Consider the following 24904-nt stretch of genomic DNA (forward strand, 5'->3'; position numbering starts at 1 on the left):
ACTCTGGCACAGTCCACAATCAGTACTTGCTAGGTCCTATGCGATGCCATCTTTCTGAATACATCGCTAACAAGATGGCGTTGTGCAAGAAGCATAGGTAGATGGTGCACCTCATGGGAGTTACAGTGGGCAGTCAAGGGTACATAGTGTGCAGTATGGGGCCCCCCATGGAGGCATGTGCAATGCACACTGCACCCATGATAGATACGCCACTGCAGGAGACTGCTGAATAATTTGATAAGCGACACTTGTATATTGTGTGTGACTGAGTCTGTATACAGAGCATAACAACGGAACTTGCATTGGAAAAAAGCTGTGACTACCACATTGTAGCACTTCCTATTAGAGATGTGTGCCAGACTATTTTTGCTGGATTTGGCTCCGATTTATCATCCAGTTTTGGATATGGACTTTTCTTTTTTTGTTAAAATTTTTTTTACAAAAAAGGGTAAAATCACACAATTTGGGACTATTTTCGTTCCTAGAGTATTATTAACCTCAATAACATTAATTTCCAGTCAATTTTGACCACCTCACCACAGCTCACAATATTGTTTTCACCAACAATGGGCAAAGGCTGCAGCGAGCTGGAGGGTTATTAAACGGCAGAGCAGCGGAACAAACACATGCAGTTTATAGCACATCTATGAAACATTCACACAGCATACTGGGGTATAGTGCACAGAACAGTACAAACAAAACATCTATATATTTTTTGTCTTTTTCTTTTTTGAATTTGTAGCTTGGTTCAAACTGTATGCAGTCACAGGGCTTTGAACAAAAAGTACTAGGGTAAAGTGCACTAAACAGTATAAACAACAGAAATATATATTTGATTTTTATGTTTTTAACTTGCAGCTCAGTTCAAACCGTGTGGATCACAGGGCTTATAGATGCATGTGAATAAAGCGACCAAACAGTACAAACATTAGCAATATATATTTTTTAAATTCGGTTCAAAATGCGTGTATCACAGGGATTTTAGATACAAGTGAACAAAGCATAGGTTAAAGTGCACCAAACAGTACAATTTACAGCAGAGCACAGCACAGCATACAGCAGCATGCCCCCTACACAGTCACTATACATCTCACAACCACATGTGAGTCTGGACACAGCCAATACATCATAGTATAGCACAGCATACAGCAGCGTGCAGTGTGCCCCATACACAGTCACTTTAGAGCAATGCCCCTTGAGAGACTCTGGACACAGCACAGCCAATACCGCAGAGAATAGCACAACATACAGCAGCGTGCAGTGTGCCCCCAAACACACTCACTATAGAGCACAGCCACTTATGAGACAGTGTGTGTGTGGCATTGCATCTATGCACACTGCGGGAGATGACTTTACTACTAGCAATAGCACACATGGTAATGCATGGATGCCCATCGCTGTATGGTTTCTATATGGTTAATTAAAATGCTATTGCTACAGTAAGTACCTGGCCTCAGACATCATATACTTGAAAAGGAAGGGTTCTTTACTGTAAGGGTGGTAAAGCTGTAGTATTCCCTACACAAGAGGTAGTGAATTTACTAACAATTTAAAAATGGATTAGATGCTCTGCTTGTAAGAGATGTTATCCTGCCATCAGAACTTGGACCCAAGGCAGGATTTTTAGGTGGGGGGGGGGGGGGGAGGTGTTTCCAGATTTGTTTATACAGGTTGAGTATCCCATATCCAAATATTCCGAAATACGGAATATTCCGAAATACGGACTTTTTTGAGTGAGAGTGAGATAGTGAAACCTTTGTTTTTTGATGGTTCAATGTACACAAACTTTGTTTAATACACAAAGTTATTAAAACTATTGTATTAAATGACCTTCAGGCTGTGTGTATAAGGTGTATATGAAACATAAATTAATTGTGTGAATGTACACACACTTTGTTCAATGCACAAAGTTACAAAAAATATTGGCTAAAATTACCTTCAGGCTGTGTGTATAAGGTGTATATGTAACAAAAATGCATTCTGTGCTTAGATTTAGGTCCTATCACCATGATATCTCATTATGGTATGCAATTATTCCAAAATACGGAAAAATCCCATATCCAAAATATCTCTGGTCCCAAGCATTTTGGATAAGGGATACTCAACCTGTATATCAGACTTTTAAAAATATTTCCTTTATTATGATTTATTATGATTTTATATACTTATACATAATACATATATACTGTATTGCAGAGAGCGAGAGAGAGGCATTGGGTGAGAGAGAAAGACATGGGGACATGGGGAGAGAAAGACATGAGGAGAGAGGGAGAGAGACATGGGGAGGAAGAGTGACAAACAGACATGAGGAGAGAGGGGGAGGGAGAGAGAGACTACCACAGTGTGAGAAATATACACAGGGAGAGAGAAAGACACAGGGAGAGAGAGACAGACACAGGGAGAGAGAGACATACATGGGCATAGAGGCAGACATGAAGAGGGAAGACATTGAGTGCTCACCTGGCCAGCATCTGTTATTAAACATGTACCCTGCATGATCTGCAAAACACCCCACCCCACTCCACATATGGGACACAAACCTAGTGCAGTCAGTGGGGACCAGCCCAGCCTCTCCGTGTAAAGGACAGCTGCAGCTGCTGCGGTACAGCCTGCAGCTGAGCTCCTCTGTCTCAAAACCCCCCCAAACCTGTCACCTGTGCCGGCGGGCAGGGGGGTTTCAACATGTGGGCACATATCTACAGTACTTGCTCCTCACTTGCCAGCTTCGGTCTCTCCTCCCCATCCCCACTGGTTTCCTCACCTGTCCCCGCTCCTGCCCACCATCCAATGCATCCTTCTTTCAGCTTCTCCGTACTCCTCCGCAACCCACCGACAGCATAAGGGAGGGCCGAGCACATTGTGGGAGTCAGCTGGGGCTGCATGGGGGCTGGAGGCAGAGCATCTGATCCAGGGGCCGGGAGAAGGCAAAGCTGGTGGCAGCACTACTTTGCTGCAGGTTGTACAGTGGGTGCGCTAAGTAACAAAGGATTTGAGCGCACACCACATACTGTATAGGGCAGCGCTGCAGTGGCAAGAGTCGGTGACCGGTGGTGACTAGAGAGAGAGAGAGAGCAGCTGTGTGGGTTGTGCTGCCAGATGGTGTGCCCATGATGCATGTGTGCTGTGGGCAAGGCACCACTGGCACACAGGTAGTTACGTCCCTGGTGGAATACCTCCAATAGAGCAAAAAATATTCAATTTTACTATTTTTTCACAGAAGTATTTATGTTGTATATTGTATTAAATAATTTGTTTTTATGTTTAACCAAATAAAGTTATATTTTAGTATAAGTAATTCAAATAAGAGTGTCCAACAAAACAGTCTTCTGTCCTTCCTCTTCATGATCATGTGGAATATACTGACAATTTGACAGTATATCACAGAAGTTCCAACTTCATAAAATTAACTAGTGTTCATTTGTATTTTGATAGAATAGCCATTTGTGAATATATAAAAGAGCCTGTAACAAGATTTGTGTAATAGGCATATGAGATAAAATGAGCTTGGTCAAAACTAGAGATGGACGCAAACACCTATGTTTTGGGTCTAATTTTTCACCGTATTTTGGTTCTGGCAAGTGTAATGGTTTGTAATCGCTTTCTGGGTCTGGTAAAAATCTATTAAAAAAATTGGAAAATCATTGATAAAAAGCAATATAAAAACATGTTTTTTTCAATCAAAAACTCAAAATTTTGATTTAAAATCTGAACTCTGAACCACGGAAAGATCCTAACCGGGATTTGGATCGAATTGGATCTCCTTGGGAGAACTGAACTGGATTTTTGTTTGGTTCGAATTTAAACATTTTTTGTGTGGATTAGAATTTTTAGAGAACTTGAATGTACAGCTCTAGTTAAAACTACATTTAATAAAAAGTCACTTCTGAAGGTAAAGAGTGAAGATTGGTCAAAGGACCTTGGGGAAACAATGGTGGTTCAATAAGCAATAAGCAAGGTTATCACATATGTAAAATCCTTTATTACATTTTAATTTTCCACCAGGCCAGAGCAGGCAGACCACATATTCCCTTCACTGCCATTAGTCTGCGCCTCATATCCGTTATAAAGATGGGTCCCTTGTCATTTTTACCTGCAGCAGTGGATTTTTGCTGCACATTTGCCGTAATTAGTGTACACTCTGCCTGCAGGTACACTGCATACGCACCCACGATCCACTATTGTGGTTTACATGCTTTTAATATTTTTTTTTTATTGTGAGTGTTTAGGATTAATAAATTAATTTTGTGCATGCCAATACTGCACTATGGGGGTCATTTCGAGTTGATCGCTCGCTTGCTACTTTTAGCAGCCGTGCAAATGCATATTCGCCGCCCACGGGGAGTGTATTTTCACTTTGCAAGTGTGCAAACGCGTGTGCAGCCGAGCGGGATGAAAATGTTTTTTGCAGTTTCTGAGTAGCTCTGGACTTACTCAGCCCTTGCAATCACTTCAGTCTTTTTGGTCCCGGAATTGATATCAGACACCCGCCCTGCAAACGCTTGAACACGCCTGCTTTTCTCCAAACACTCCCTGAAAACGGTCAGTTGCCACCCACAAATGCCCTCTTCCTGTCAATCTCCTTGCGATCGGCTGTGCGAATGGATTCTTCGTTAAATCCATCGCCCAGCAACGATCCGCTTTGTACTCGTACGATGCGCCTGCACATTGCTGTGCATACGCATGCGCAGTGGTAACCTGTTCGCTGCGCTGCGAAAAATGGCAGCATGCGATCAATTCGGAATGACCTCCTATGTCCTTTTTTCTTTTCCTTTGAGATGATAATTATGTGGATTATTGGACGGCTGGTGAACAGCTGGCAGAAACTCCATCCACAATCGTGGTTTATCTATCCATACCTATAAAGTCCTTTTATAAATAAAGCAGATTGTTGGGAGTGCTGCAGTATAGGACGACGCATCCATACTATGAGGATACCTTCACCAATTAGTGTAATTAATATTAGAAACTTGGGTCGTCTATCAAAGCTACTAATTCATGTAAGGATTTTATTACATCCAGTATTTTGTGTTTGCGCCATGTTGTGAAAAAAAACATGTTTTTTTTGTGTGCATTTTTAAAGCCCAGCGAGGGGTCTTCACTTTTTTCATAGGGGCTGCACCACTGAGTGGCATAATCATTGTTTTAAATTGAGTATAATTTTGATGACGCCAGTTCAGACGTTCAAGATGAGCAGCGATCTGGATGGCAATCATGTCCACCACAGATGACAATAATCTGCATACCATTAATTATATGTATATGTACGAGTTTCCTAAATGTACACAATACAAGGTCTTGTTACCTCATTTATTGAACCACCCTCGTATATACGGATTCGGATATGGGGTGTTGTTAGTCTGAATTTTGGAAATGACAATGAATATCCCACACTCCTGCTAGGGAGGCCAATCCCAGGATCGGGATCGGCGGGATCCCAGGATGTAGGGCAAGAAACGGCCGGGATTCAATCCCGGGATTGGAAGCTCCAATCCCGGGGACTGAGGGATCAGCGTTGAGCGTCCTCAGGACACTCAGGTGCTGCCCGGCTTTCTCCTCCCAGTTCACCAGTGCAGCGTGATGTGCAGTGAGAGGTCACGCTGCACCGTCACACGCCGCTGGGAGCCACTGGGAGAGAGCTGATGATGTGTCCCACCCGCCGCCGGTTTCTGGTGAGTTATGTGTGCGGGGCAGGTCGATGGGGGCGGCCACACAGGGAAAAGCCAATCCCGGGGATCCCGCGATTGACCATTTTTCAATCCCGATACCTGGGATTGAAAAATTGGCCCGGGATTGGCCTCTCTAACTCCTACTCATTTGTAATAGCCTTTTAGTGGGTTAATTAGTTTAAGCTGAGTTTTCCAGCATATGTCATAGCAGGAATACAGAGGTCATGGACAGTATTGGATTTGTTAGCTGCTATATCTCTGGAAAACTATGGTACATGGTAACCAAGAATGGCAGGTCCTAAGTGTGGGATGGTTATGTAAAAAGTATATTTTTATATATATTTATGAGCTATACATGAGAATTGTAAAGAGGGATATACAGGTGTCATGTGATGATAGGATGATTACTACTTGTCTCAATTTCTGTAAATAATATATTAACAACTGCTGTTGCCAATTTGCACTTATTGGTATCAGTTCTTGGTGAGTTACAGGTAAGTCTTTGTGAGCACAGTCATGACATTTTAGCCATATGCTCTTTCAGTAAACCTAATCTAATAGGCCCATACCATACATTATATTCATTTTACTAGCATTTTTTATGGCTGCTAAAATGCATTATACATCATACCTACAGCCATATTTTACTAGCATTACTGTAGCATTCTGTTTGCGGTTTGGTTTTTAGAATGCATTGTGTTCTATGTTTTTTTACTATGTGTAAACTCATAGGGGAGGGTTACAGCAAGCTTAAAACGTCAATGACAATTTTAGTATAAAAATATATGAAATGCAATTTGCATTTTTACATTTTTAAAAACAGCAGTGAGGACAAGGCCTTGCATTAAGGGGGTCATCCCGACTCGATCGTAGCGTGCTTTCGTTTGCACAGCTGCGACCGGGTCACTACTGGGACCGTAATGCGCACGTGTGTCATTGCCCGGTGACGGCCGATGCCGGGCAACGACACTGACTATGAAGAAAGCGGTCGCAGCGGCGACCGCAAGAAGATCGACTGCAGGAAGGCGTTCCGGGGTGGCAACTCACCGTTTGGAGCCGTTTTCGGGGATTGTTAAGGAAAACGCAGGCGATTGACTGCAGAAAGGCATTCTGGGGTGGCAACTCACCGTTTGGAGCTGTTTTCGGGGAGTGGTAAGGAAAACGCAGGAGTGTCCAGGCAAACGGAGGGCGGATGTCTGACGTCAAAGCCGAGCCCATCATCGTTGGATCCGTCGCACAGGGTAAGTATGTCTTGGGCTGGTCTTGTTTTGTAGGAAACTTTTTTAGCATAGCAGGGCTGCACAAGCGTTCGCAGCCCTGCTATGCTAAAATACACTCCCCCGTAGGCGGGGTATAGTTGATCGCACGGGCTGCAAATTGTTGCTTGGTGCGATCAACTCGGAATTACACAATATAGTGTGTTGTATATGTGGTACCCAACATTATATAAAATCATATTGATCATGATACATTTTCTTCTAGCCTGCCCATTTGAAAATAATGTGAATGATAAGTTGCTACATATAAAGGGTAACTGTTCAGTGAAAAACAATCAATAGGATCACATTAAGAAAATAAGAACCTTTATACATTGCTGGGAGCTTTAATTAAAGCTTTTTCTAAAGTATAATTTAATTGAGAGGAAAATTGCTCATTATTATTTTTTTGCATACCTACCAAAGAACATCATTAGGTGTTGTAAGATCAAATGCACAGCTTTCCAATCCATCTTTGAACTGAATGACCTTGGAATAGACCCAGACAGGGAACACAACAACAAAAGATGCCGCCCACAGAAGTATGTTCACACGAATAGTCTTTGATATTGTCCTCAAGCTTGTAAGACGAAATGGCTGCACAAGAGCCATATATCTGTAACATAAAAAATATTTGGACTAAAGTGAAATGAGAAAGGACACTTTGTATTATACAGAGCATGAAATTATTATTTCCCAGGTGTTTTTATTGAATACTTACACAATCAGGAGCCAAGACAGCCACTGTGCAAATAAAGTAATTACTGGTATCAGTTTCACTATAAGGAACATATTCAAGCCTTAAAGAGTGACGACGTGGAGAAGTTCTAAAGGTGCTAGACAAATGACAGGAGCTGATTGGTTGCTAGTAGCAACTTCTCTTATTTGTTACTCTCCAAGGCTTGATACCTCTCTCATGCCCACACTGGCGTGTGTAGATGGCACTTCCAATGCACATCCATTATCTGTTCTGGAAAGGTGCAATCTGAAGATGCACCTAAAGCCCCCCATATATTTAAACACCATTTCCCTGACCGGAACCTCTGATCCACAGCCATCAATAACCTAGCGATCTGTCGGGGAATCAAGGAAAGTCTTCATTTTAAAAGTTCAAGATTTAACAATCCCGACCAAGGAATCAAGATCTTCAAACTTGTTTAATATTCCTAATTCCACGACCTGGCCATTGGGGGTCAGAACATTGCATCAATAGGTCGCTGATGTATGATGGTCTTTACTTTGAAAAAAACATTACATGTTTCCAGTGAAGAATCAGTAATTTAAAGAATGAGTAAATGATACTGATTTATCAAAACATATCTTGCACAAATCTTGCAATAGATTAGTGTAATTTTACAGAAGAAGGTATTTATTCTTTAATTTAAACCAGTAGATTAGTGAAGATCTCTACCATTTAGCTCACTGTGAACTACTGTACTTATATTATAGGTGAATATCTGTATCGTAATGTAACTACATTTTGCTCAGTGTAGGAGCATGTACAGCTGTCAGGCATGTGGGGGAGTTAATAATATAAAGAAAGAAATAGTAAATGGTTTGAAGCTGCAACCTCAGTTGCCTAATGGCTCAAGGAATGTTCCACTAGATGTGACAAGATTTACAAGATGATAAGCTAACATTTGGATCCTGTTCCCACAAAAGTACACTAAACAGCTAGAGCAAGTACAGTATGAGAAGAGATCTGAAACAGGGATAGCAAGTAAAGACATATGACCTTATTTATCAATGAGCGATAAATTCTACCAGCCAATCGGCTCCTAACTGTCATTTTTCAAACACAGTCTGTAACATGGCAGTTAGGAGCTGATTGGCTGGTGCAGTTATCACTCACAGTGAAATGTATCACTCATTGATAAATAAAGGCATTAAAATGTAAATAAAGGTGTCTAATTACTAATCCTTGGATGGAGATAAAGTGGACGGAGATAAAGTACCAGCCAACCAGCTCCTACCTGTCATTTTTAAATCCCTGGCTGTGAAATGGCAGTAAGCAGCTGATTGGCTGACACTTTATCTCCATCCACTTTATCTCCATCCAAGGCTTAGTAAATAGACCCCTAAGGGAAGGAAGGGGTATCAGGAAAAGAGTCAGCAGAGAGAAAGAACAATTGGAATAGGATACATAGACCAGGGGCACCAAGGCATAACAATACAGGTGAAAAAGTTGGTAAATATTGGTAGGCTAGACACTCTTTCCTTCCCTCCTGTGGCTAAAAATGCAATGTACAGTACTTGTCCCAACCAGGCAGCCTCCTTCTATAACTCTTTCCTAACCGCTGCTCTCGACTCTGTGGCTCCCCCCTCCTCTGTCCCCCTCCTCCGCTCCAAACCCCAACCCTGGCACACCAAACTAACACGTTTCTTACAAAAGTGCTCACGTTCCGCTGAACGCTCCTGAAGGAAATCTCACTCTCTGCCAGACTTCCGCTATTTCAAGTTTATTCTCTCCTCCTACAGCTCTGCTCTTTCCCTCGCCAAGCAGTCCTTTTTCCAAGCACTCATCTCTTCTCAGTCCTCCTGTCCACGCCATCTCTTTGAAACTTTCAACACTCTCCTTCACCGCCCTCCTCCTCCCATCCCATCCTCCCTCACTGCCACTGACTTTGCCTCCTTCTTCATCTCCAAAATTGAGGACATCCACCACGACATCTCCCGTCGTCACCCCTCTGCTACCCCCCTGCCCCCATCATCCCTCCCCTCCATCTATCCCACCCTGTCCTCCTTCCGTCCCAGTTCAGAAAAGTTAGTCCACTCCCTCATCTTATCCTCCCCCCCTCCACCTGCCCCCTGGACCCCCTTCCCTTCCGTCTTCTCCGCTGCCTCTCCTCCACTGCCTGCTCCCACCTTACTCACCTCTTTAACCTGTCACTCTCTACCAGCATCTTCCCCGCACCATTCAAACATGCTCTGGTCTCACCTATTCTCCAAAAACCCAACCTCGACCCCTCATCACCCACTAACTACCGCCCCTCCTTTGGCCTTCAATACCACCTCTATTCTGATGACACACAACTCTACCTTTCCTCTCCTGATCTGTCCCCCGCTGTCCCCTCTCAGGTTTACAGATGCCTCTCCGCAATCTCCTCCTGGAAGTCTGAGCGCTCTCTGAAGCTCAACATGGACAAAACTGAACTCATCATCTTCCCCCATCCAGAGCAACACCCCCGACCAATATCTCTATCATTGTTGACAACACCACCATCTCCCCAGTTCCCCAACTCCACTGCTTGGCCATCACTCTTGACTCCTCCCTCTCCTTTGCACCCCACATCCAAGCTCTGGCACACACCTGTCGGTTCCAGCTACGCAACATTGCTCGTATCAGGCCATATCTCTCCCAGAGTACAACTAAACTTATCCACTCACTGGTCATCTCACGACTTGACTACTGCAATGTTCTCCTCACTGGCCTCCCATCTTGCTCCTCTCCAATCTGTCCTGAACTCCGCAGCTAGGCTTATCTTCCTCTCCCGCCGCACCACATCTGCCACTCACCTTCGACAAAATCTACACTGGCTCCCATTCCCCTACAGAATCCTCTTCAAACTCCTCACCCTCACATACAAAGCCATCTCTAATTCCACTGCTCCCTACATCTCCAACCTCCTCTCCCTTCATACTCCCTCCCACCCCCTACGGTCGACCAATGACCGTCGCCTCTCCACCACCCTGGTCACTGCTTCCCATGCTCATGTTCACGACTATGCCCGTGCTGCACCCCTTCAGTGGAACGCACTCATCCACTCCATTAGACTCTCCCCGACCTTGCAAAGCTTCAAACGGGCACTAAAAACCCATCTATTCATCAAAGCATACCCTCCCGATGCATAACCCAGTCCTGAGGCCGCGCCTCCACCCCCCTGCCTCATGCCGTGAACATCTCAGCCTTGCTTGCATACTGCCATCAGGCTACCTCCCGCCTGCTTGCACCTCTTGTTATTGTCTGTCGCCCCTCCCCACTAGATTGTTAGCTCTTCAGAGCAGGGCCCTCTTTCCTCTTGTTATCTAAGCCCTCATCTCGACAGCATTTCACTCAGCGACCATCTTTACCTGTTTTTTCTCCTGCTAGTAAAGACTCATCTCCATCTATGGCCACCAGTCCCTATTAGCACGATGATCACTCCCTCAATACTTACATCTTAGCTGTATTATGTCTTGAGAATGTGTGGTGCTCTTTGTTACCTGTACTCTATTTCTGTTATTTATTTACTGTAATGCTAAGTTTTGTCTCCCTGTACTGTCCTTTGTATGGCGCTGCGAAACACTTGTGGCGCCTTATAAATAAAATGTAATAATAATAATAATGCCCATTGATGAGTTAGTAGAATATCGATAGTGTGACCATTATCTAAACCAAGGGTAGACAACCTGTGGCACTCCAACTACTCATCCCTGCCACCATTTTAACATACCTTAACAGAAACACTGTGACACAGGTCCTGCTGTGTAGTTTCAAAGCAGCTGGAGTACCACAGTTGCTTACTCCTGATCTAATCTGTTCACCTCTTGTCTGTTGTGCTGTGCTGGAATTATATTTTTGTTAAATTACTGTGGCAATTAATCTATTATTGGTGTAAATAGTGGTAATAACAGGTGATAATTACCAGATAAACATGGCAACTTGTAATAATTAGGGCCCTAATTTGAACAAGCAGTAGGTAATAAAGTAAGAAGTGAAATGAAGGATATTCATAGGAGTGGTAAACGCCACTGAGCGTAGCTACTGCAGTGGTGGAAGTTCCGGAGGCAATGGAGTCGGTCGCCGCCGGGCTCCAGCACTGAGGGGGGCACACGGACCGACCGTCTCCATTGCCTCTGGTTAGCTCCACGTCTTGCGTCTGTGCGGTAGCCACTTGTAATGTGCTGACCGCATCCCATCTAGAGCAGCGCTGCAATGCAGCACTGTGTCACTCCACAACGACTGTCGGAGGCTGAGTTTTCTGGGACTGTCAGGCAATGCGCCTACCTCCTGACAGTCCCCCAGCCTGTCTCCCGGAAGCTCTATCTTCCTCTGCCGCTGTGTGTGTGTATATAGGGCTGTGTGTGTGTACAGTATGTATGTATGTATGTATGTATGTATGTATGTATGTATGTATATGGGGCTATGTGTGTGTGTGTGTGAGTGTGTACAGTGTGTATGTATATATATGGGGCTGTGTGTGTGTGTATATAGGGGTGTGTGTGTGTGTGTGTGTGTGTGTGTGTGTATATAGGGGTGTGTGTGTGTGTGTGTGTGTGTGTGTACAGTATGTATGTATGTATGTATGTATTTATATGGGGCTGTGTATGTGTATATAGGTGTGTGTGTGTGTGTGTGTGTGTGTGTGTGTACAGTATGTATGTATATGGGGCTGTGTGTGTGTATATAGGGCTGTGTGTGTGTACAGTATGAATTTATGTATGTGTGTATGTATATAGGGTTGTGTGTGCGTGTGTATATATACAGTATGAGGCTGTGTGCGTGTGCACATATGCTACTAGAAAAAAATATATAATGAAGGCGCACAATTGTATGGACAAATAAAAAAAAAAATTCTAAAAAATAATAAGCAGCTGCTGGTTTGATTAAAAAATACTATTCTTTAATTATATTAAAATATGTTTGCTAAAAATAGATCATTAAAAGAGTGATTTATCAAACGCATACATGAACAAGTGGGAAATCATTGCACTGTGTGTCCCACATAGAATAAATATCAGTTTTTAATAAATAAACAATAGTGTTTGCTAATCAAACCAGCAGCTGCTTATTATAATTTTTTAGAATTTTTTTTTTATTTGTCCATTCAATTGTGCGCCTTCATTATATATCTATTTTGTTTTTCTTTTATCTTTTTTTTTTTTAAATCTGTTTATTGTTTTATTTAGTTTATCTATTTATAGTACCTATTGGCTGATGGATACCCAGATCCACTTTGTGATGGCAGCCATCAGATGGTGATTAATATAATTACATTTACTTTTTATAAATTTAGAGCCCAGTTTGATATTGCGTGCACATATGGAGCTGTGCATATCCGCATATGGGACTGTGCGTGTATGGGACTGTGCGTGTAAGGGGCTGTTTGTGTATATGTGGCTGTGTGCAGTGGCGAAAGTATTGGAGACAATGAAGTCAGTCGCCAGTTCAGAAAGGGGCACCCTGACCTTTTTACATTGCCTCTGGTGAGCTCCCTCCAGTCTCTGTGCACCAGCCACTATGTGTATGGACAACGCTGCAGTACAGTGCACAGCAGCATCATTCTAAAATCTCAGTGGCTGGGAGGAGGTGGTGCTTGCCGATAGTGTCAGGCACCCGACAGGGTTGGTTCTAAATCGGAGTGGGAGAAGGGACCTTCTGACGTCACTAGGGGGGGAGACACGTCACCAGGGGGAGGAGCTACGGCCGAACAGGGTACCCGAACAGTACCCTCGCGTGCTCGCTTCGCTCGCCACCGGGTTACTAAAGGTAATAGTTGGTGGTGTGGATAGTAGAGGAACTATCCCACTGGCCTAGCTCCTCCTTTTTGTGTTGTGGCTCCGCCCCCTGACGTAAAAGGTCCCTTAGGCCACTTGAATCTAGCATCTACCCTCCCGACAGCCTTGCTGCCCGTCTCCTGCAGCCCACCAGCTTTCTTATTCCGACAATTCCCCCTCCAAATGGCTCATGCTGCTTAGGAAGGTTCTCTTGGAAGATGCCTTTCATTCATATCTGCAATAGATGAGGAGGCTGTCTGTATATGTGGCTGTGTGTGTATATGTGGCTTACTGTGTGTATGTATATACAGTATGTGGCTGTCTGCTTCTGTGGCAATGTTTGTATGCGTGTGTGTATATGTGGCTGTGTGTGAGCAGGGAGGGAGCACGCTATTGTCTAATTCGCCTCCGGCCAACTTGTTTGAACTTACGCCCCTGAGCTACTGTGAATGTAAAGCTCATGTCCTAACAAGGAGGTAGTATGAAAAATGTCCTCCATTGTTAAGGTTTTGGCCATTTATATAGAAGTTATATACCAGCTGAAGTACCCATTGCATGGGTTTAAATGTTCCCGTTATTAAGTTATCAATGAGTTGGATGTAACTGTCAACATATTGAAAAGAATTAGTAGCTTAGTAGCTCTTCCAACACTCTATTGAGGTGGCTGCCCAGTGTCATCCTTTTTTTGGGGGTGTCGCCAGTAGCCCTGATCCCCAGCCTTTCTTTCTGTTCAATTTTATAATCAATTTTCCATTGAAAGATGGGTGTAAAGTTTTCCTTCTGATATCAATGTTGCTATTCCAAGGCTTTTGAGTACACAACATTTTCTGTCTTCCCACCTCCATTTCTGTCAGTTATTTCAGGTCATTGAATTATGGTCATTTATGTCAGTTTTTACAGTTCATGCAAGCTTTTATCCAAATCCATCCAGTAGAAGGCCCTACTACAGGCTCCCTGTGTCAAAGTTGTGTCTGGTGTACACCATCCGGAGGTCTGACTGGGACCCCAACCCCTAGTATGTCTTCTGGAATCCAATGTTACCACTCTATGAAGTTTTCTTCCAAGTCCATCCAGTGGAAAGCCCAGAACAGGCTCCCTGTGTCAAAATTCCTCACAGCATACACCACTGGGAAGTCCAATTGGGACCTCAACCCCCTAGTATGTCTTCTTGGATACAATTTTACCACTCCGTGAAGCTTTCTTCCAAATCCAACTAGTGGAAGGCCCAGAACAGGCTCCTTGGGTTAAAGTTCTGTCCAGCGCATTCTGCCATGAAGTCCGAATGAGATCCCTAACCCCCTAAAACCTGGCCAAGATCCAACTAGTCCACCTTGCGTTGGTTTCATCCCAATCAGTGCAGGGGTGTCTGCATGCATAACCGGACAATCAAATAGACCAATGAATTTTATATATAAAATTTTATATATAAAATTTTATAATTTTATTGCGATTGACATAAACACTTCTTTAAGCTAGCTTACCACTAAAATAACGACACACTAAAATAACGACACGGACACGGTTAGCTCTAGTAAAAGGTCAGACGATATTTATTGATCGCTGACCTGTTCTTTAAACTATAATTGTAATTGAATTGATTTTATATTGGAGGATGGCAAAGGAAAAGTCGCTACCAGACACCAGCTCCAGTCATTTAGATTGAAACACAAAAACTGAGGAGGGGACTAAACCACAACACCGCCTCCTCCCTGCATAACCCGCATTGTGCAGGACTCACCACTCTTTTCTCTGGCAAACGTTCGGTTCCCGCAGGGGAACGTCTAAATGTCCAACCGCAAAATAAGGACACACCTGCCGTCCTTCTAAAGAGGGTGCCCCACAATGACCACTTATGCCCATCTGACCGCTGGTTGGTAGCGACTTCCCGCCAATCTGGCTGTCAAGAGCCCACCGAGAAAGACAAGATGCAGGAAAAACTATGGCCCTCATTCCGAGTTGATCGCTCTGTATTTTTCATCGCATCGCAGTGAAATTCCGCTTAGTACGCATGCGCAATATTCGCACTGCGACTGCGCCAAGTAATTTTACAATGGAGATAGTATTTTTACTCACGGCTTTTTCATCGCTCCGGCAATCGTAATGTGATTGACAGGAAATGGGTGTTACTGGGCGGAAACAGGCCGTTTTATGGGAGTGCGGGAAAAAACGCTACCGTTTCCGGAAAAAACGCAGGAGTGGCCGGGGAAACGGGGGAGTGTCTGGGCGAACGCTGGGTGTGTTTGTGACGTCAAAACAGGAACGACAAGCACTGAACTGATCGCACAGGCAGAGTAAGTCTGAAGCTACTCTGAAACTGCTAAGTAGTTAGTAATTGCAATATTGCGAATACATCGGTCGCAATTTTAAGAAGCTAAGATTCACTCCCAGTAGGCGGCGGCTTAGCGTGTGTAACTCTGCTAAAATCGCCTTGCGAGCGATCAACTCGGAATGAGGGCCTATAATCAGGGCGGGCGGGAGGGCATTCCAAAATGGCAAGAGGAAGTCTGAGGCACATGACTATGGCTTATATATTATTCCGAGACCAACCCCTAAACCCTTCACGGACAGCCCTATAATCCTATAGGAAAAATACCAGAGAAAACACTAATCTACCTAACAACTGCTTAGTCATAAACAATCAATCAAAAAATTGGGCTCTTATATGGCCTCATGCTTATGCAGCCTTCAGCTAATCTAATATATATGGCAGGGATGGGGAACCTTCGGCCCTCCAGCTGTTGATGAACTACACAGCCCATCATGCCTTGCAACAGTTTTAGCATGGCCAAATAGCAAATCTGTAGCAAGGCATGCTGGTATGTGTAGTTCAACAGCAGCATGCGGGCCAAAGGTTCCCCACTCCTGATATATGGCCTTAGCCCCGAAAGGGGTGGAGTTTTTTAGTTTAAACCCCTCCAGTATTTTAAATTGGATACACTAAACTCCCTAATCTACAGGTGGCTGCTTCTGCTCTAAGTTCAGTTGTTCCACCAGGCTTTTGGTCTGTGAGAAGAATAGACAAATAAGGCACTGTAGTATTTTATTATACAAAACTACACACTTGACACAAAATAGAATAAATTCTGCGTGTGTGTTGCTTGAAGACAATAAGGGTGTTTACTGTGATTAATGAAATCATAAGTACTAGGTATGATACACTCAGATATTCACTAGTTCTCTATATAGCTAATCAGTTTTATATGAAAGAGAATGGCAGCAACATTTAATGGTATGTTACATAAGACCACTGACATAAGATTCATCTCCCAGTAAGATTTCTAGAAGCAGTTGTATGACATATTCTGTATACCAAAGAGGCAACAATTTCTAGTTAAAATAAAAACCTAATTTACATAAATATAAACATTAATATGCAAATTACTCAATGAAGAGTGATTAGTGAATAACAGATTATAAATTGGCTTCATAAGGTGATGACTTTGAGAAACTGAAGCTGAACAGTATTCCCCCACAGAGATAAGTGTTAGTGAATAAAGAACAAGCTACAGTGTGCAGATTGGGGGGAGGGAGAGGGGGGGGGGGGGGGGGGGGTTGAGAAGTCTGCAGTAGCTGTTTGAATGTTGGAGGTTCATTTGTGTCTACAGACAATATATAAAATGTTGTCATTACTATTTGAAATTCAGATTAAGGACCTAACTCAGCTTCAGTTGCAGTTTTGCTATTTTAGCAAAACTGCAATTGGTTGTGATCGCATGCTGCAGGCCACCCAGTACAGAGCAAGGCCGCCCAGCATGCAAATACCCGGCAGCGATGCAATTCAATTGCTTTGTGGATGCCCCCCTGCCTTCACAGCCAGGCTGCAGAGGCAGGAGCAGAGCCGCCATTTTTAAGGTCACAGCGGCCGCGTGTGACTTCATACGCCTGCCATGAACCCACCCCCATTTCAGAAATGCCCGCCCAACAGCACATCACAACCCCCGCAATGCTACCTCAGACTGCCCCGTGAATGCCTCTGCTTGTCAATAAGGCAGAGGCGTTTGCATAAGTGATATGCGATCACATCTCACTGTGTGCGCACACACACTATGACTGCAGCGCGTGCGCACTAGGGATTAATAGTTCAGTATGCGATCACATCAATGACGCGATCCATACAAAATACGACCCTAAATACTATTAATCTATAGAGATAAGTATCCATCAATAAAACATAAATGTGCAGACAAACATTCAAGATGACTGCAGCTGGATGAACCTGGGAGGTTGACCTCTGCAATGTAACAATAAAAAAGACACATTGCATTCAATATGTTGCAAACACAAAACCTTATTCAGCAGCATACACTGCTCAAATGCGATCACATCCCTCCCAGTCCCGCCGTAGGGGCTGCGCTGCGCGTGCGCAGGCCAGGGAGATGCTATCACATCTCACTGATGTGAACACCTCTGTCTGATTGACAGGCATAGGCGTTTGCAGGACAATCAGGGGTGGTGACGCGGTGAAAATGACGGGATGTGGCCGTTTTCAGGGCATCACACGCAGCCGCTGCAACAGAAAACATGGCCACCCTGCGTCTGCATTCACAGCCAGGCTGCGCAGTAATGGGTGTGAACTAATTCAGTGATGCAACAGGAATTGTGATCACATTCCTGGTGGACATTTGCATGCTGGATGGCCACCCCAAAAACACCGCCGCCCCGCCCTCATTTTCCCCACCTACTCATGCATGTGACATCATGCAGCCACCCAGAAAGCACCGCCGACCTGCACCCACTTTTCTTGCCCACCCCGCAAACGCTTCTACCTGTCAATCAGGTAGAGACCTTCGCAGTCTATGTGATTGAATTTGCTGGCCGCGTACGCGCAGGACGGGACCTGGGCATGCGCATTAGTGCAGAGAATGGGGAAATTGTGTGACCTCAATAACCCCCACTATAAGGAGTAAGAAAACATCACTACAAAAGAGCATTAATTCAGACTGCTTCAGTTAACATATACCTGTATGTGCTTTGAGGAATAAATATAAGGGATGCAGACATGTTTATACCCTATGTTAATACTGGAGAAGCACCCATTTCAGATTATTATCGAAGGGTATATTAAAATATATTAGAAATTATATGGTATCAATTCAAAATCCCAGCAATCAGCATCCCAACAGTCAGAATGCTGACAGCGGCATGCCAACATTCAAAATTCCTGCGGAACCCGGTGAGTATTTTAATACTTAAGCTGCGTACACACGGTGCGAACTGTGCGGCAGCCGATACTGATTATATTGACGCCGGAGCCTTGAGCCTCCGGTACAGACAGTATTGACCCTACCTGCACCTACTATATTTCATTGCTATGCCGATCCCGCGGTACCGTGCATCGGCATTGCAAGGTGCATACACATGGTGCGAGATGCACTATATTTACTTCCGATATGGACTATATAGTCTGTATTGGAGGTAAAATTGCACCATGTATATGCACCGTTACCCTAAACCTAATCCTAACCCACCTCTCCCTCAGCCTAACCTAACCCTCCTGTCCAGCAGCCTAACCCTAACTGCACTCTGCAGCCTATCCCTAACTATAACCCCAGTATTTATCGTCAGGATCTGATGAGATTCTGACAGTCATGATGCTGCTATCGGTATTTTGGCAGGCGGGATAGTGACTGCTGGGATATTAACTTCATCCCATTAGAAAAGACTGAATATCTAGGGGTGAGACTGGAGTAATAATCCTCCTCAGCTACTTAGAAATAAATGATGGGACTGTATAGTAATAAATAGCACCACAAGAATTACTATCTATTTAAGAGGAACAATACAGACTCTATATATCTGACCAATTTTAGTTCATGTTTTCTTTCTACAATACACACATCTATTTTTTTAATACTTTGCTTACTACAGGACATTTAGGAATATTTTAGAATAATTTAGCAAAATATATGTGTTATATTAACTAGTGGCGGATGGCACGCCTATAGGAAACACAATCAGTATTTCCCTGTGGCATTTACATTGGCCAAAATGGGCTTTATATATAAACATAAAGGGGGGTACACACGAAGCGATAATCTAAGCAGTCTGACCAGATTGCTTAGATTTTCAGCAAGATCGCTCCGTGTGTAGCCCTAACAGCGATAGCGATGCGCAGCCCCGCGCATCGCTATCGCTGCTGCTAGATTGGCCTGCATGCAGGCCAATCTAGCGGGTCGCTCACTTCACCCGCTGGGTGAAGTGAGCGGCCCCCCGTCTCCCCCCGCACGCTCAGCATAGATCGCGCTGTGCTGAGCGCCGGGAGAGATGTGTGCTGAGCGGTTCGCTCAGCACACATCTCTCCAGCATCAGGCCGTGAGTACTGGCCTTAAGTCTCATTTTAAGCAAAAACAGATCCGGCTGACTCAGATAGGCAAACAATGCATACATTCACTTCTCTGCATGCACTGCGCTAAAAAAAAAAGCACAATTTGATCTGTGCAAACTTATCTGTTCAGGGGGGTACACATGGAGAGATCCGTGCTTAATTTCTAAGCAATCAATTAAGCACGGATCTCACTGTGTGTATGCCCCATAGAGATAGCGATGCGCGGCCCCGCACATCGCAATTGCCGGCTCTAGATTTGGCATGCATGCAGGCACAATCTAGTTAGAGCGCTCATTTCACCGCTGGGGGAGAGATGTGTGCTGAGCGGTCTGTGATAGATCGCTCAGCACACATCTTCCCGTGTGTACCCCCCTTTAGATTCAGAATCAATCTCACAAGGTGAAGGATGCAGCAACTGATAGGGAGCCAGGAACACAGAATACAATTTGCATTCTATAGAGGTGACAGAATGTTCTTTGTATAAATGTCACTATAATTCTCTCCATATTGTAAACTGATCAGTAGAATGTGTTCTGTATTCAGTACAGTTATTTGAAATAACAAATATTTATATATTTGGCTGTGTAACGCCACGTCACACCCTCACTGGTCACATCTAATTGTCATTACAGAATGCTTGGGCCAAGTGCTTACAGTATGTTTTAGGAACAGAGCAAACCGTGCTAATATTCCCTTGCTTATTGTACATGAATAGTGCCAGTATGGGAATAAGATCAATAATATAATTTATTTGTGATACTCACTAAGATTTAGATTTTCCTCTGCAGGAGACCTCAGCAGATGCAATGCCAGTTATTAGCATATATGCGCAGCATAGCCAATAGCTGTATACTGGTAGAGCAAACACATTTTAACAATTGGATTTGGAAATGAATAGGTGTTTCCTGTTCACACATGTAACAATGGGGCAGATGAATTAAGCCTGGAGAAGTGATAAAGAAGTGATAAGTGGAAGGTTATAAACGCACCAGCCAATCATTACGGGTTTGAAAATTGTCAGTTAGAAGCTGATTGGCTGGTGCGTTATCACCTTCCGCTTATCACTGCTTTATCACTTCTCCAGGCTTAATACATCTGCCCCAATATTTGCCTAATTCAAGCATGTAGACCAATCATATCTATAAATAAATAAATAAATAAATATATGATGTGTACAGTACCTAGTTTTAGGATTGCCAATGCAACTACTATAGGTAGAATGCTTAATTAAGAGCACTTGTTAACAGGGTAATTTATATTTAAACAATTCTTTTATTATTTATTTTCAAAATTTTAGAGAGGTAGAGAGTAGAAACAAATAAGAGTGGGTGCACCTTTATTTGAAAATAAATTCACATACAGTTGGCTAAATGGAAACGGAACATTCAGAAAACTCTGCCAAACAACACAGTCACAGTTAGAGCATGTAATGGATCCATTCCCATATTGCTCAGAACCACTCCTGTTAGACAAAACAAATCAGATAGAAGAGGGGTCTGCCTTAATTTCTGAAGTATATTCATGCAAACTGAACCACTTAATGAGATGATAGGAGGAAATACTGGAACAGGGTACCCCAATCTTGAAAAACAGAAGGCAGGATTGTGTGGGGCTACTTTATATATTTTGCCAGTAAATTTTAGGGGGTTGGCTTACAGATTGGTGTATTTAGAGTTTGGTGTCACATGGTACAGTATAAGCTTTGTAAAGAAATGCACACAAGACACACAGGCGCCATTAGGAGGTTTAATAATCTGATATCTGCACTGGACCTCAATAATAACCATGGAGAGAGAAGGGTGTGTTTTGTTTCCATGAATGTGTGATAACAGCTTTAGCAGCTATTAGGATTTAACCCAGAACAGATCTCTTTTTTTTTTTAAAAAGGGTAACTATGAACCCCCTCACAAAACCCTGTTATGAAGACCTTCTCTTATTTACAGTCTCTTAAGACACAACAGAGGATCAAATACAACTTGAGCCACCTTGAAAGAGCCACACTGAGGGATATAAAACATAATACTTGGGTGCAGTGGCAGATTTTTCCTATAGGCTGCAGGACTGCAGCCCCCCAGGTAAAATCTGCCACCTGATCGGCTTCACTGGCTTGACTGCACTGGCTTCACTGTGACTGGCAGTGACATCCCATTGGAAGTCCTACCTGCCAATCACCCGCAGGATGGGCAGTCCCATTGGGAGGTGTTTCCTCCCTCCGTGACTGCCAGTTTGAGCTGTGAACAGCAGGGAGCTGGCTTCCTGTAGGAAGCCACTCCCTGCCACATCGTCAGCCCTACCCAGCTTCTACGGGCTGCTGCCAATGCAGCCCTTAGAAGATGGCGGTATGCACATGCGCACACAAGCCACTGCTTGTGCACATGCGCAGATCCTGGCACCTGCCAGGTCCATTGTAGAGGCGCTGGGACACAGCTAGATGGTGCCGGCTCTCACTTCTCCCTCTCCGGGCCCCGCAGCGGCAGCCCCATTGCCAATAAAAGGTAGGAGCAGTGACTGCTTAGGTGGCAATTAGGTACCACAGCATATTACAAAGAAGCCATGAGACAAATTTCTGATGCTTCCACTTATCTAAGGTTAAGGGGTGACCTGACTGTGTACTTTGAGAACTGACATGACACCCTGCTGGAAACTGCTTTGGCTAATAGATAGACAGATTAACAGATCTATAACTTTCTTAAAACAGATATTTCTATCTGTCTGTTAGGATTAACCTCTGGAGTTTTTGCTGAAACACAACCAAGCAATGTAGCAGTAAACAGTAAGCATTTTAATGAATGAAAAACAGGAACAAACAAAGAACTCCACTTGGTAATGCAGACACAGGATAATATGCAAACAGGCAGACAATGGCAGGTATTCATAATAATATGAAGATGAATCACTTATTAAGTAGAAGACTTAGAAAAGTCCAGAAATAATACTAGAAGGATAACCTGAACTGGTACAGAGGTTCCTTAAGGGTAGTAATGCCTGTTAGGCCCAGACAGCCTAAATAGGCCAATATCAGGTGTTGTCCATGTTAATTAATTATCAGGCACCTGACAACTCCACAGAGTCAGGAGGCCTAGTGACCCCTAGTGGTAGGGAAACACATACATAGCAAGAGAACAAAACGAAACCGGACAAACACACATAACACTGCTCTATTCTACACTTGTTGCCAAAAATACATAAGACCTTAATTGACTCACCCAGGAGGCCTGTCATCTCTGCTCGCAATTCATTATTTTCCCCTGTGGTGAAATATCTTGACAGTTTTCTCCAGCTACAGTATGTGTCAGGAAGGTTTATAGCTATCTTAAGGATACTAATGACTTTATAACGGGTATCACTACTTTACTGAGCTCTGAAGACTCACTCTTAGTGACTATGGACATGTCTTTGTATACGGTTATCCCTCACTGTGAGGGCATTGAGACTGTTAGAAGGTCACTGATGGAAACACATATAGCCTCACCACCTGTGGAAGTTTTATTGGATTACTTGAGATTACACTTACGTGTAAGTAACTACTAATTTTCATAGTGAGCATATTGATTTTTTGGATGTAACAGTATACACCACAGCCACTTGCTATGGCCACAGACTATTCAGAAAAAACACTGATTGGAATACTCTTTTATGTAAGGAAAGCCATCATCCATGCTCATTGAAACAGAACCTTCTAGTGTCCTAATATCTCAGAGTTCTACAAAACAATTCTGACCCTATGACAGCTGAGTAGCAACTGGAAGATATGACTCCACGGTTTACCCAAAGGGGTTACTGTGACTTCACTGTGTCATGTTGTCTTCAAAAAGCTTATAAAAATTTACAATGATGGAAATAGTAGAAAAGATCCTAGGATTTCTGATAACCCATCTGTGGTGACTACCACCTATGACACTTCTGGTCCAGTAGTATGTAAGGCAATTAAAAAACACTGGCCAATATTTACCACTGGCTCTACTTTGAACAAGAGTATACCTAAGAGGGGTTATAAGAGGGGCCCTAATTTAAAGGACCTTTTGCTATGCCCTGAACTCACTATGACTCATGATACATCAAGTTGTTTACCGGCACATAAACCTGGATACTTCCATTGTGCTAACTGTACTACATGTAGGAGCAAGTCTCCTGGTAATTTCAGTCATCATCCACATATTGGGTGCAGGATTATGATAAAACTTCAAGTTACCTGTAAAACTGATCATGTCATTCATACCCTGAACTGTCCTTGTCAATGGCTATTACCACAGGGATAACAGGAAAGCTTGTTGCTAAGCATTTCCAAGAAGCACAACACTCACTGGTGACACTTAAATGTATGATTATAGACTGGATTCCTCCATTGAATAAAGGTGGAAACTGAGCAAAAAAACTGCTACAAAGAGAGGCCATGTGGATGTACAAGCTGGATAGAATTTTACCACGTAGACTAAATGAATCCATCCATCCAATATGGAACCTTTTTAGATGGGGAATAAAACACTCATTGGGGGTGCTAACTCACGTAGAAGATCAATATAAGTCTTCAGTTTCTCCATATGGATTGGGATCCACTGTGGGCCTCTGTGGAATTGATATTGATTGGATTGTTTTTCCAATTTTGTGAAATTACCCCTTTTTTATTGTTGATATTTTTGATTTCTCTCTCTATACTGTGGTTTGTTTGTTTTTTGTGTGGTGCCTTTGGGCTCTGGAATAGTCTGTGACCATAACATCAATCGGCAAATGCTGCAAGTGAATGTTTCTAAGATTACTATGGTATTTCAGCTCAAAACAATTTGTGGAGTGTATACATGATCGTAGGACTAAAAGATGGAGTGGGAGTCGCTAGCCAATCCAAAAAATATAGTACCATGAGTTATCAATCAATTGAGATATTTTCACATTGGTATGTATAAATACATAAAAAGTGGAATTATAACTACTCTTCCATAAGCACTCCTGGTTTCCCTATACGTAAATCAATTAAAAAGAAAAAGAAACCCTAGACGTATATATATTAGAATCCTGCAGATGCATGTAAAAAATGGTTTGATACTTTGAGTTTTCTGGATAAGAGTTTTTAAATAACTAGGGACACCATAACAAGAAACTAGTTTATTATAAGAATGGTCTGCTCCAAGTGTTTTATCTCACCTCTCCTAGATCTCTCCTTTATTACATATTCAGCAGTGCCC

The 24904-nt window shown here is 43.2% G+C and overlaps 1 protein-coding gene across 1 annotated transcript in view; it reads right to left on the reverse strand.

Moving 5' to 3' along the window:
* Window positions 1-24904, reverse strand: part of MCHR2 (melanin concentrating hormone receptor 2) — a 516813-nt gene that overhangs the window by 135522 nt on the left and 356387 nt on the right. Inside the window, exon 4 of the mRNA XM_063919680.1 lies at window positions 7344-7538. Within this exon, the coding sequence (XP_063775750.1) occupies window positions 7344-7538 (195 nt within the window). The remainder of the gene's footprint in view (window positions 1-7343; window positions 7539-24904) is intronic.

Source organism: Pseudophryne corroboree, chromosome 4 (genome assembly GCF_028390025.1).
Source record: "Pseudophryne corroboree isolate aPseCor3 chromosome 4, aPseCor3.hap2, whole genome shotgun sequence".
Lineage (NCBI taxonomy): Eukaryota > Metazoa > Chordata > Amphibia > Anura > Myobatrachidae > Pseudophryne > Pseudophryne corroboree.